Source organism: Rhinichthys klamathensis, unplaced genomic scaffold (assembly GCF_029890125.1).
Source record: "Rhinichthys klamathensis goyatoka isolate OS25496 unplaced genomic scaffold, OSU_Roscu_1.1 h1tg000452l_1, whole genome shotgun sequence".
In the NCBI taxonomy this organism is placed as follows: Eukaryota; Metazoa; Chordata; class Actinopteri; order Cypriniformes; family Leuciscidae; genus Rhinichthys; species Rhinichthys klamathensis.
In genome coordinates, this window is record NW_026606944.1 from 308,359 (window position 1) to 323,189 (window position 14,831).

The 14,831-nt window shown below is 38.1% G+C and overlaps 1 protein-coding gene across 2 annotated transcripts in view; it reads left to right on the forward strand.

Moving 5' to 3' along the window:
- Window positions 1-4,014: 4,014 nt before the first annotated feature.
- The window catches only part of LOC130071676 (zinc finger protein 721-like), an 85,900-nt gene continuing 75,083 nt past the window's right edge, over window positions 4,015-14,831 (forward strand). For both annotated transcript variants that reach the window (XM_056236534.1, XM_056236535.1), the window contains exons 1-2: window positions 4,015-4,073; window positions 4,776-4,983. In XM_056236534.1, coding sequence (XP_056092509.1) covers window positions 4,812-4,983 — 172 coding nt within the window. In that variant the 5' untranslated portion in view covers window positions 4,015-4,073; window positions 4,776-4,811. The remainder of the gene's footprint in view (window positions 4,074-4,775; window positions 4,984-14,831) is intronic.

Here is a 14,831-nt window from a genome sequence, read left to right on the forward strand (position 1 = left end):
TGTCACTACAGAATCATTCTGTGTTCTGCTGTCTCGCTTGGAGAACATTTTTTCAAACATGAATTGCACATTTTTTTATTTAATTTTTTTTTTTTATGGTATTTGCATAAAAGGTAGGGCTGCACAATATATCAAAATTATCAAAATATCGCAAATGTATATATCACGATATGCATACCACAGCAACTTGCAATAACTGGGGTCATGAACAAAAGACAAACAGAAAATAACTCACTGCTCTTGGCTAAATAATTTTTGTAGCTTTAATAAGAATCAGTCAGTGTATATCTAATTCATACAGTGAAAACTAAGCAGTGTTTTATTTTTATATTTGATTATTCAGTTTCTGTTGTTAAATAAACATAATGTAGGATATCACCTAAAACTCTAAACCCCGTGGTTTACACTGATGTTAAAATAACACTTCTTATGCTGCAGTAAAACACTGCTGTTCACTGTCAGAAGTTGTAGGAATGTTTTCTTGTCAAAAAAATAATGTGAACACATGTAGGTTATATAATTTTAAATATATTTTAAAGATAATTTAAGTTTATTTTACACACTTTAAGCATTATCATCGAATATCGCATTATTTAATGAGTTATCGCATATCACATTTTTCTTCAGTATGAATGTATGATGGTCAATACTTCACCAATTTCAACCAATATGTTGCTTGACTCTTTGTAAGGTATGAAACGAGGTGTCTGTACCCTGGAGTCAGTGGTGAAGTGATGACTCTCAAAATGTTCACTGCACAGACGAGAATCCTTGTTAGGAGTCCAATTCTGTCGTTTCATGTTGAGCATCCACTGGTCCAGCCTGAGATGTTCTGGATCACCTAGAGGAAAACTTTACACAAACAAATAGATAGTTACCTCCTTCACAGACTAATGTTACTTTACATGCAAACAATATAACTTAAATTGCAGTCCAAGGTTGTAATAAATGTCTTTAGCTTAAAAATTTGTGGCGGACATCAAAGTCCTCATTCTGTTTCGATGTCATGTCTATTGAGTAATTACAGGCTTATTTCCTACACATATCTTTGAGGACATGTCAAATACTTCCAATATAGTCAGTGCATGTTAGTAAATGTTACGCTATTTATGAAATGCAGGCGTAACTTATATGACAACGTTTCAGAGGTTTTATACAGTCTATGGATTCAGCCTACAGCTAATCACAGTCTGTTGGATTCTGGAGTGTAATAAAGTTTTAAATACAATTATAAATAATAAATAAATTATTAGAAAAAAATTAATAAGACGAAATTATATTAGAATTTCACTCACCGGAAAAAATGGAGTCCAAGCTTCTTGGCCGGTCTGTTAATACAATTAACCCCACTGCAAGACATTATAATTGTGAAATAATCCCGAAAAATCGCAAACACTGGCAGAGATGCCAAGTTTAGTGGCTAAAATGTATTTATTTTTACAGTCAGACAAGTAACGTTAGCTGAGGTAACGTGACAGACAGCAGACAAGTGGCTAATGATGACTAAATTAACGAGTCCAAGCTTCTTGGACGAATACAATTAACCCCACTGCAAGACTTTATAATTGTGAAATAATCCCGAAAAATCGCAAACACGGCAGAGATGCCAAGTTTAGTGGCTAAAATTTATTTATTTTTACAGTCAGAAAAATTAGCTGAGGTAACGTGACAGACAGCAGACAAGCGACTAATGATGACAAACAACCACAGCAGCGGGAATCCACCTGTCACTCAAAAGTGGACACGCCCTTAATTATTCGGAAAATGAAGGCTTAATGTTATTTAAACGGATGAGTTATAAAAAAATTCACCCCCCTCACAGTTGTCATGAAGGGAAAAATTTGTTGTATAGACCAAAGCCACCTTTTGCTCCAGGCTGTAAACATGTTTTTTTCTGCTGTAAAGTTGGGCATTTTAACATGGGGAAGATGCAGATTTGACTCTCTTCTGCAGCCTGCCTCAAGCGGCCAGTAGATGAATTGCAGTTTAATTCACTTCCGTGTTGGTTTCAAGAGAGAGACGGGGAGGTTGCCGCTTGGGTTGTACACTACTTTTCAAAATGCATTCTGGGATACATTGAGTGGACTATATAGGGTATAATAATCATCACTATACATTCGGACAGCACTACAAAATGGCGAGCTCTCTATATAGTCCACTATATAGTGAGTAGTGGTAGATTTCGGACACAGCCAATGTCTAATTGAAGAGAATTGGCTTTATGCCACAGCTTCACTACTTCCTGAACTTCAGTCAGCCCTTTGTTTCCTGTCTGTCATTATTGGACAAACTGATTAATCCAGGTGTGCCTGGCCTCAGTAACAATAATCAGGCACACCTAGATTAATCAGTTTGTCCAATAATGACAGACAGGAAACAAAGGGCTGGCTGAAGTTCAGGAAGTAGTGAAGCTGTGCATAAAGCCTATTGGCACTGTCTGGTTACTTCCGGTTTCTGGACTGGCTGCAGTAACACGTCTTTGTCCATGCGGGGGCGCTCGCAGGCGAGTGCAGAATGAAAAGTAGTCTATGGGGTTTCACCCCCAGAAATCCACTTTACTCAGGATGTAATTTTTTGTCAAGTAATCTGAAAGTTGCATTCAAAAGGGAGGGCTAAGATAAAACACTCAGCTGAAAATTGCATTTTTAAGTTCACTTATCTGTTCTAAAAACCCGTTCAAAAATGTGATGACGTCACATTATAGCAGAATGCTAGCGTGTTCCGGCCAACAACGGCCCAACCTGTAAGAAATCGAAAGGACATAAGTACTCGTTCATTCGACTTTTGGCCTATAATCTATATTGAACATGCGTAATCAACAATAAAATCTATGTTGATTCAACGACAAGCAGGAGAAAGAGATACATTTAGCCGTTTAGCTCCATAGACTCCCATTCATTCTGCACTCGCCCGTGATCACCTGATGATACACAATGGGGCTAATAGGAAGTGCCAAGGCTCTCCGTTAGACGGGCTCTGACATAACTCGGCTGTACTCCGAGTCCAAAAAGTCCAAGTCCGAGTACAAATTCTCCCGAGTGCATGACAAGTCCGAGTTCATTCAAAATTGGACCCAAACCAAGTTCAAGTACTCCTCTACAATTTAGACAGATTTGACAACTTGTTCAATCAAGTCTTTGAACAGAATCGACTTGAAAGAGTGATTAATTTGTGAATGGAGCATCGCTCATGCCCCAGAAAAAAAAAGGAATCTTTTCATGGAATAAACTATGGAATTCGTAACTTTTATTGCTTTAAAATAATTAGCGAGAGGAATGTCGCCTAGCGTAACAAAGTAATATATTACGTCTCCTATGGGTAAGACATAATCTATAAAGGAAAATTACTAAAGGCAAACCAAAAGGAGCAGGGAAAACACAATAACTTAAAAGATACATTTTACAGTACATTTTAGAAGATACATTTCATTGTTACAGAGGAACAATAAAATAGTAGAATTCATCAAAGAGGCCCACGACCCAAACAAAAGAAAATAATAATAAAGTGGTATGATTAGCTGAAAAAAAATAATAATAATAATAATTCAAGTGATATTTTCCATTAGAGAGACCCAAGGCCCAAAATACATAACAAAACCAATCTAATGAAATTAAACAGAAATGTAACTAACCTATCATAAAGAAAAAAATAATAAACTTTACCTAACTACTCTTACAAACAGACAGGTCTATCCTACATTACTACCACATTCTAAACAAGTCAAACGATTGAAAGAAACAATCAAAGTACTTATAAAACAGGTTAATATAGATCAGGTTAATATTTAGCTAAATGATTTGCATGGTTTTATATGTTGGTAAATCATACAATACAAATAAATAAATAATACATTTATTATTTATATGTATCACTATTTTAATACTGATATCTGGTATGAATGGTTTCTGCAGCCAAAAAAGATCTCACTTTATTAGTTAATATTTTCAGCACATCATCAGATAAATTGTGTTTAAATGTACTTCACATGAACTCGACTTTTATTTTGGTCTGGAGATGTGACGTCATAAGGCTGCGCCGCAAACCTGCATATGTTGTGATTCGACTGAAGAAAGGTTAGTGGTTTTAAGCATTTAAGTTGTTTAAATCAATTCTAAATGTTTAGTGAAGTTTATAGTTTTATACGCGATGCACAACGATTATTTATTATTTAATGTAACATTCTAATGCTTGATTTAACGTTATTGAGATATTTTTTTGTGAGTAAAGCGCATTCACACATGATTCATGTTGCAGAAAATGTGCGTCTCATTTCTCTCCTTATGTAGTGAATGAATACATCTTAAACACGAATTCAGTCACTGGCAAAGTAGTGATGAAGAAACTGAGCTTTATGAAACTCCGACTCAATTGAACCAAATGATTCACTGATTCGAATCGCACGAATGACCGCGCGCTGTCGAGTTTGCTGGTCGAAACCAAGTAGTGTAAATGTAAGGAGAAAACAAACAGTGTGTAATGACAACTTTAACAAACCGACTGCAAATGTTTTCCTTTAAGTGTAATCTACAATTAAATACTAAATGTAAATATCATACTATATATTTTGTTCCTTTATTAATTTGCAGCGCTAACGTTTGTGTGTGTTTTTTGTTGTTTGACTAATCAGGCCATTAACCATCACTCTGACTGCTAAACTAGGGAGCTGATTGAGACGCACCCAGATATTTAGTTTGGATTAATGTTTCTTTCTATCAATTGTTCTCATGTTATCAATTGTTCTCATGTTAAACATGACAATATGTCCGAACACACAGAAAAACTCCTGGTGAAGCGACTGAAATCCACTTCAGATGGCGTTTATTAAAGAGGAGAGTGGAGAAATGAAGATCGAAGAAACATTCAGTGTGAAACAAGAAGAAACTGAGGAACAAACAAAGATGACGTTTATTAAAGAGGAGAGTGAAGACATGAAGATTGAAGAAACATTCAGTGTGAAACAAGAAGAAACTGAGGAACAAACAGGTTGGTTTCATTCTCAAAGCTGAACTCAGTTATTTTATCTATATTAAAATGTCCAGCTCTACAGAAATAAATTATATTTTTGAAGAATGTCATTCGAGTGTCCTAATTAAAGCGGTTTTATTTTGCATGGAGCGGTTTGCTTCAAGTGGTCAGACATGTTGAGATCACATGACCAGGCAAATACTTATGCTGCCCATTTTTTTACGTTAAAAATATAACAATTTGTGTAACATTAAACCCAATATCACCTTCTGAATTGGAAACCATGAAGAACAATCATTTCTATCACTTAGCCTAACTATACAAAAGTATCTAAAAACATTTATTTTCCATAAAGCAAATCAGTGATCAGCTTTACATCTGTTGTCAACAAGGGATTTATTTTCTCTTCTCATTGTCAAAATTGCTCATTGTATCAAACCAGTGTCTTGTAAAAATGACTTTACTCCTTTTAAAGGCACACTATGTAAGTTTCGCCACCAGAGGTCACTTAATTAGAACAATAACAAAGGCGTAGTTTGATGATGCCATCAAAGAGTATAGAAGTACCAAGAGGCGAAACTCAATAGAACGTTCCATTGCAACAAACGCACCCATGCGCAGAGCTGCAGCTCCGCCATCTTGGACTGAACGCAACACCGCTGTCATAAGCCGCTGTCCGACCGGAGGGACTTTTGCAGTTCCTAGAACCTAACGTTCCTAGAACCCTTTTTTTCGCGTGTTCCGACCGGACTAAGTTGGGGATTTTTTAGTTCCTCAGACCGTAGTTCCTATAACTCTTTCAGTACCTAGTAGGGATGGGCATTTTTCAAAAAATATTGCATTCGAATATTCGGGCTCCTAAAAATCGAATATTCGAATATTAGTTTATTTAAATGACGTTTAACGAAAAAGACGTTATTTTTTAAGTTTAATTTTTTTTTCACGTTTTTGTCACCACTTCTGAACAAGCTTACAATTAGGCAATATACACAACAAGCTTACAATATATGTTAAAGTTTTCTTTTAGTTGAAAACATTAAATAGTAGGCCTATGTGTAATAAAAAATATAAAAAACAAAAGCATTAATAAAAGCATGCTTAAGCAGCGCGAACGGGGAAAAAACGCCTAATAAAGCAGATTGCGCCAGATATCGTATAGAACGTACACACACACACGAGTCAGCATATGATTATCGTGTTTATATTGTTTCACGTTTTTATTTGAGAAAAACAATATCCACATGCAGGGGCGCCGCCAGCAATTTATGCTCGAGTGAGAAAAGGCGCTTTGCTGACAGACGCTTCAGAGACACAAAGATAACGGTGTTCTAAGTTTCTAACAGCACTTTGCGTTTTCTGTTCTTAAACCTGTCTCCCTCAACGAAACTTAAAGGAAGTATATGTCTCAAAATCATTTTGCTATAAGATAAGTTATCATTTCGGATCACGCGGGGTCCAGCTGCGCTTACCCAAAGTCCTTTTAGGCAGTCTGCAGTCGTGAATGCAGTGATGGACAGCAGTCTTTCCTCATTCGACTGTTTGGATTTCATGTGATTTCTCATTGTGGTGATGATATTATAACTCAGATTAATTAATTAATTCGATCAAAAGTAATTCCATTTAGTAAGATCATTTTCAAGTAATTCCAAACTTCGCGAGGCAGACGACAACATTATGTGATCAAATACACACACCTTGTTAACACACTCCACAGCGCCACCCAGTGCATTTAATTATAACTGTGAGTTAGTGCTTGGGATTTTTCATGGATTCACTGCATTTACGGCCAGCAAAGCAACGTAGTAAAATTTGAATAGTATTTTATTTTTCGAATAATAATTACAGATCGGTACCTAGTCTAGAGCGAGGACTTTTTTTAGTTCCCTTTCCCTAGGTCTACGTTGATTGGTTCAACTTATAAGTCACGCCCACTGTCAACACATTTTCTTCACTGTCTGTTGCAATTCGCCTATGTAGGCTATGCTAACTCATAACTTAAGACAAACATAACGCATTCAACCAGCTAATTGCTAATGCTTGCTAATCTTACCCGTCGTTTTGTTTGCCTCCTGCGCTCTGCTCTTCTATCTTCTTCCATCATATTACTTAAGATCATATTTCGCTGGAGCCTTCGTCTTCTGTGTTTCTCTGTACAGAACTCAAGATCTTTAAACGCCGCCGTTCGTACTCCGTTATTAAGGTCCCGGCAAGGCAGAACAGGAACATACCGAGAGCCTCCTCCACGCTGGTTTGTTGTTGTATGTGGCGCCGGCGCCGGTCGTGCTTGCGTCACTCCCTTACCCCTCCTACCAGTTCCTATGGCCACTTGGCCAGTGCGAACGCAAACAGCAAAACCGAGTTTGGGGGAGAGTAGTTCTTAGAACTGTTTAGAAGTGGACAGTTCCTATAACTAAGTTCCTGTAACTACTTGGTCGGAAAGCGGCTATAGAATTGAACGATACCGGTTCCAATTCAAAAGCGGTTAAGGGAAATAAATGGTAGTTTCTAGTTTTTAATATCTTTGTAGCCTAAACTAAAACGGCGTGTTGAATAATGTACAACAAATGTTCGTCATAGAGCATGAAGCTGTCAAATAGGCTATTTATTTACCCCCAATAACTTTTGGGGATAACTCCTGTTTTCATACGCGGCACAATTTTACAACACCAGTAACAACAGCCCATGTTGTATATTAGCTGTTCTATGTTTTAGTCTTTAGTTTTATTATAATTTAATTCATCTTGACTGAAAAAAAACTTTGTACAACACATGTTACATTTGATACAGAAAGAGAGAGTTAATGTACAGATTTACAGATGACTTTAAAACATTTCTGTTGCGCTTCTGTTTGGGCTGTGAGAGTTGTTGATTTTGGGTCCATAATATATGATGGATTCTGACTCTACTGAATAGTTTCACCATGTATACAAGAGTGTTTTTGCACTTTTCCTTGTCACACACAACTTCCCTGCACTCACTGTTGTACACCTCCATGCCGCTAATTTAATATTTTTATCTTTGTTTCCAGACATAATGTTAATGCTGTATAGTTGTGCTAACGGTAAAGCCAATGGTTCAGTCCAAAATGGCAACAGGGGCGATTGTTGTCAAAACTGCAACGAAGTTTCGCCTCTTGGTACTTCTATACTCTTTGATGCCATGAATGAGCATGGACTCATGGGAGTTGTTGTATTCACCTCCACAGTCGATGTGAAACAATCCGATGGGACTCAGGCAGAAATAATGTAAAGTTTTATTAACATAACTGTGGTATGAAGCAGAGCCGCTGGCACTCCTTTCGTTTGTTGTGTATGCATATTTTACAATTAAAGTGACGTTTAATGTCCACCTCCTTCCCTGAACTTGGTTACAGTTGCGTTTGATCACTTAAATTCACTCTATTAAAACGGCCACAAGTGCTGAATTACCACTCATACAGGTCACTTTATTCAACAAATTAAAATTGTGGGGTAACAGTGCTGTTTTACTTAGTCAAAACAATCATACTAAAATACATTTGAGTGTGTTGAAAGTTATGTTTACGTTACTCTGTGCGATCGCTCAGTGGCTGCTATGAGACACTTGTTTGCACATTGCAGGAATCTAGATCGATCTATATATATATATGATAGAATATCATAAAAAAGCTGGATGACTTGTGTTGCTAAATGGCATGCAGTTCATTTTAAAATATTTTTTTTTTACGGAAGTAAAACGAAAAAAAAAATCAAGGGTAACGCGGATTGACAGGCGACGCAATGACACGGGCCATTACACTGATTAAAATAGCTGATTTAAACATTGTTGAAAACATTTAGGATAATGTAAGTACACAAATCAATAAAATATCGTCGCTGTCGGGCGAAAACCTTGTATTTCCATATTTCATAATCTTTATTTTTTTCATAAATCATTGCTATTTGTCCCCCCTTTACGTTTGGTTGTGGGTTTTACAAATATGTAACCAACAAAAAGTATTAAAAAGAGCTTGTGACTAAACCGCGTAACACCATTGGATCCTCAAGTTGTCGGCAAAACGTTGTAACTCTACCCCACCCCCATTTTGAATTGAAGTGCCACGAACAGCAGCGCTGAAGGTAAGCAGTGATCTTTCTTCTAAGGTAGATATGTTTTAGAATTAGCCCTAGGTGGTTGCAAACTCAGTTAAAATTATGTAATGTGTTTGTTCAAGAAATTTTGCTCTGATGTTAACATTGTGATTAGCATACACGACTCTCCTCAGCAAACTAGTCCATTTATAGTGTTGTGACAAAATTATTAGAATAAAGTTGTAGCCTGTGGTTCGTTTTATCGCTATTTAAACGCCTACTGAAGAGCCTTCGAAAGCGCAGCTTTGTTTGATGCGTTGAAGTAATTTCCACTGAAAAAGGAAGCAAAGGCGGGACATATTGAACGGCTCCTCTCCCTTTACAAATAGCCAGTAGCGTTTCATTTTTCCCTCTCAGACGGCATGTCATACTTGACAGCACCATGGAAGTGAATCTGAGTGCTCATTATTCATTGGATTCAATAGTAGAGGTGTGAATTAATTCTAGCCATTTCAGTTTTAACTAACGTACAGTTGGAAAACGGAATAAATCTGGAGCATTTCAGCAACCGAACACACATCTCCAACACATTTTTCTCCGTGACGTGTGAATGTCGCTTTGGCCAGGTTGTATTTAGCATAGGGCTACAGACACTTTAGATTCTAGAGAGCATTTGATTGAACAGAAGATGTGATGAGAAACTGAAGTCATTTTAGCGGAAGTGAAATACTAAGTTTTGAAAGCTTACCGTATATCTCCTAAATGTAAATTTTGTCATTGTTTTGGAACACACCAGCTTATTCATAACCTTAAGGCTAACATATAAAAAAAAATTGATTTTGATTTCAGGGCGCCTTTAAGATTGTCATCAGCAGAAGTAAGATTTTGTAATATCAGTGTTGTATAGCACAGATTACAGGACTGGGATCTGTTTAGCTAGATAACTGAAATCTTGCTTAACCCTTTGCGTTCTCAGTGGTGTGATTAGAGCGTTCAGTGCATCACGTGATCGACTGCTAAATTCAAATGTGCTTTGGCTGGCACTGAGCCAAAGACGGACACGCTTAATTTTGACGCTTGTCATATATCAGAACTATTCAGTGTTCACTGGCCACCTACTTTCATGTATTTTGGGAGAAGTGATGAATTTACGTGTTGTAAAACCGTCAAGATCTGATTCTCTTAATTATGGAGCAAACTAACATGGCGTTTTGTTATAGACCAACTAACATGATCATTGTAATGCAGTTCGTTGTTATGGGAAGGAGGCGGCGGGAACTGGCGAACGTTTAACACACTTTAATAACGTAAAATCAATAAACAACATAACGAAAGTAAATGCAGCAGCCCCTCACGGATGACTGCCGCCACACATAATAAAACACAACATAAAGTCCAGGCCTGGTCCACTCTCGTCCTTCACTGGCGTCACTCCTCCTTTTTTGCTTCCGCTCCTCCGTGAGAGATACGAGACCGGTGCGTCGTGCAGGTGTCGCTCATCATCAATCACGGCACCGGCCTCTCACGGCCCTCGTCCTGCTCGCCACAAGCATTATGAATGACGAAACTCATTCACTTAAACGTATTTGAGAATCAGAATATCAGGTAGTTGATGACATGGCTAACAAGTTTGTGAATATTTTGAATAAACAATTTAATGAAGGAAAAAAACAAACATATTTTAGACAATGCTATTGTGGCGAGCAGGATGCGTTGCAAAGGAGAGAGTAAGAACAAAAAAGAGTGTGAGGTTATCCCAGCTCAGAGAAAGAGAATTAGGAAATGACACTGGAGAGTGTAGAGAGAGAGAGAGGAATTTAAAATGGAAGCACATACAGTGAACAATGTCTTAATGGTTCATGAGTTGAATAGGAATTGATATTTCACTGAATAATGAGTGGTAATTAGTGTTTCATGGATAGATGGGCATATTTCACAGCAGAATACACACTAAATGCACACTAATGTTTTTGGTTTTTTTTTAGATTCCTGTGATGACACTGAGGATGATACCATTGGAGGAAGAAAGAGGAAGTATAAAAGTCAATGGAAGTGTGCGCAGAAAAGGAGAAGAATGATGGGGCAACCCTATGTTGGGATGAGCAGGAAAGAAGTGGTGAACATTGAGTCCCGGGTGATGGGACCCAGATGCCAGTCGCCTGCATGTGTAAAATCCTCCAAGCTTCACTGCAGTACAATTGGAGAAGCAGACAGGGAGAACATTTTTAAAGGTTTTTGGGAGAACATGAACTGGGAAGAGAAAAAAATGTATGTACGTGGTTTGGTAGACGTCGTCCCTGTAAAGAGGAGAAGGGGGTCTGACAATTCAAGAAGGTCATCTACTCTTATTTTCTTTTTAAAAGTTGATGGACAGAGAAGGAGGGTGTGCAAGAGTTTGTTTTTGGCAACACTTGGAATAGGGGCATGGTCTGCCCTTAACTGGGTGCAAGACACGGGAAATACACAGCAGAATGCAGCATCATACCACAGACATGAGGCTCATGAGTTCATGAAGAGTTTTCTACAGGATCTCCCTAAGGTGCCTTCCCACTTCTGTAGGTCGTCAACATCAAAACAGTATCTGGAGCCGGTCTTTCAGTCCATGTTGAACCTGTATAAAGTCTACCATCGTGCTGCTGAGGAAAAGATGCTGAGACCCTTCTCAAGGCAGATGCTCTCAGAAGAATTTAAGCAGCAGAACCTGAGTCTTTACCATCCAAAGAAGGACCAGTGTAACACTTGCTGCTCCTTCAAGGCTGGTAACTTGCCAGACAATGAGTGGCAGATGCACTTTCTTAAAAAGGAAGAGGCCTGTGCAGCAAAATTGCAGGACAAAAATGATGCGAGTGACAAGACCATGGTTGTCTGCATGGATCTGCAAGCCCTCCTCCTCTGCCCCAGATTGAATGTGTCGGCTCTTTACTATAAGGCAAAGCTCGCCGTCCACAACTTTACGATTTATGACATGTCTACAGACAACACTACTTGCTATGTCTGGCATGAAGGTGAGGGAGCTCTGTCTGCCAGTGAGTTTGCATCCTGTGTCACTGATTTCCTCTCGGAGCATAAGGAGCATGAGAAGTACATTTTGTGGTCTGATGGGTGTGAGGACCAAACCCGCAATTCTGTGCTCGCCAATGCTCTTCTGAAGTTTTCCACAGAGAAGAAGAAGGTAGTCGTTCAGAAGTTCCTGGAGAAGGGCCACACAGAGATGGAATGTGACTCAGTGCATAGTGTCATCGAGAGACGTCTGAGAAACCAGGAAATTTATGTCCCAGCTCAATATGTTGCTCTGATGAAGAAAGCGCGGTCCAAGCCCAACATGTATAATGTCAAATATGTGGACCATAACTTCTTCCAAGACTTCACCAAACTGAGCCTCTGCAAGTCTATCCACCCAGGGATCAAACTCGGTGACGACCCATCTGTCCATGATATCAGTGCAATCAGGTACTGTAACTATCAAACTAAAATCATGTCTTTCTCACAAGCTCATATCAAAAGTCATGATGTTGCATTTAATTGCTGTAAAATCTGTAATGTAAAATTGAGTTTTTGAAAAACAGGTCACATACAAAACAAACTATAATGTGTAAATGGTGGTATTTAAACTCTGTCAATTCTTTCTTTCTTTCTTTTTTACATTATTAGGTACAACATTAATGGCACGATGGACTTCAAGATCCAGCACTCGGCTGATTGGACTCCATTTTCAAAGCAGCAACTACAACACACCCCCTCAGCCTCACCTGCAGTCACTGCACTCTATACAGAGAGCCTAAAGATAAGGGAGATGAAATACAGACACCTCCAAGACCTCAAGGAGGTCATACCAAAAGACTTCCACAGCTTTTATGACAATCTAAGACACTAGGAAACACACACACAATACACAAAATGGTGTAGATACATTCTTCATGTTTACTGTTTGGTAGTTATTGTTATTACAGCATCACTTAAAAACAATATTATTATACTGACATATTAACATTCCTGAACACAAATGACACTAAATATTAATTGAACAAAGCAATATTAAAGGGGTCATATGATGGTTTCTAAAAAGAACATTATTTTTTGTATTTGGTTTAATGCAATGTTTACGCAGTTTTAGGTAAAAAAAAAAGTCATTATTTTACACATACTGTACATTGTTGTTGCTCCTCTGTGCCCCGCCTTACTGAAACGTGACATTTTTACAAAGCTCATCTTTCTGAAAAGCGCGGTGTGCTCTGATTGGCCAGCGATCCAGTGCATTGTGATTGGCTCAAAAACCTTAAGTGTGTGATGGAAATGTCACACCTCTTACCATATTTGGAACATCAGCTCCCAAAGCAATGATGACAGGTCATTACTGACTTATCAATTCGAGCCCGAATCCGACCCAGAAAATGCAGATGACCAAGTTGATCGATCAAATTTGCCAGCGCGACTGGACCAGAACGTATCAGATTGGTAAGGTTTTATTTAATTGAGGACATAATTACTCATTATTACTGATAATTACTTGCTCAAAACTCGGCTTGAATAGTCAGTAGCAAATTCTTAAAATATGAAAACACACTTACAGGCTGTGTCTGTGAGTCAGAAGCCCCAGACTGTACTTGCAAAGCCCAAATTGTGCACAGCCGGCCTTGTAGCAACTCTCACAGGTTCTGGAAAGTCCTCCGAAAAATGCGCAGCACACAGTCGAATGTTTCGATTGTACTTTTCTGGAATAGTGTTGTAAATTTAGCTTAACCATTGTTTTTTAATTGTGTCTTCTTTTGGAAGGCCAAACAAAGTAGTTTGGCTTTCACAATGAAAAACACAGCGTCTTCACGACATGCCGGCGGAAACAATAATACACTGAGAATAAAAGTTACCCCTTCTTTCTTTGCTGTACAGTTGAAACTCTGCCCCAGCATACTGACATAGATTTGTGGAAGAGTGTTTGAACGAAGCGTATTAGGAAGGCGTGGCTCTTAACTTTTACAAAGAATATCTCTTTCGGTTTGACACTGAGCTTTGTAACTCTGCAGATCTTATACATGCACAAACAGCTGCATAACACACTAAAGTAAAAGGAAAACAAGAAATCGCATCATATGACCCCTTTGAAATCATGTCAACACCTGCTCACTAATGAAATAAAAATAAATTCCCGCTAATACATCTTAACTACTTACTGCTGCTGTCTACATTTGTTCTTCTTTTTAAAGGGCTTTGGTGAGCAAATAAAACAGCCAGTAACTGGAATATGTTTTAAATCAAAAAATCGTCTTTTCAATTTAAAGACACAAATTGTTCACTAAAGGAAAGATCTGTTGTGACTTTTACATCTGTCAAGCTCCGTTGTAAAGTAGCATCTGAAGTTGATCTAGTGTTTCGTGTCCGGAACTCCATGCAGAAGCAACACGTGTGGATATTCTTCACATTAAGACACAACGTCAGTGTGAGGAACATAACTCTTGATGGATCTTTAATACCGGATGGACTTTTACACTGTTGCCAGGTATTTGTACCTTGTCTGCCCTTATGCAGCTATTTTTATTTAAAGATTAGACACCAAGTGAGTGACCAATGACAAGTCTTGTCTTCTAGGATTGTCATGCCATAAACATGTCATGATAATATACCAGCTAAAGTGATGATTCCGTGAAGTGAAGTCATGATTCCGCACAATATTGTATTAACTCGTATTTCAAATCTACAAAATAAACCAAGTTTTCGGAAATGCGTAGATCAAATTTTCCTTTGAATCTTTATTAATGAAATTAATAACTGGCTATTTGAAAAATTCAAGAGCAGTCATACAATTGCCATGAAGCAACTAAT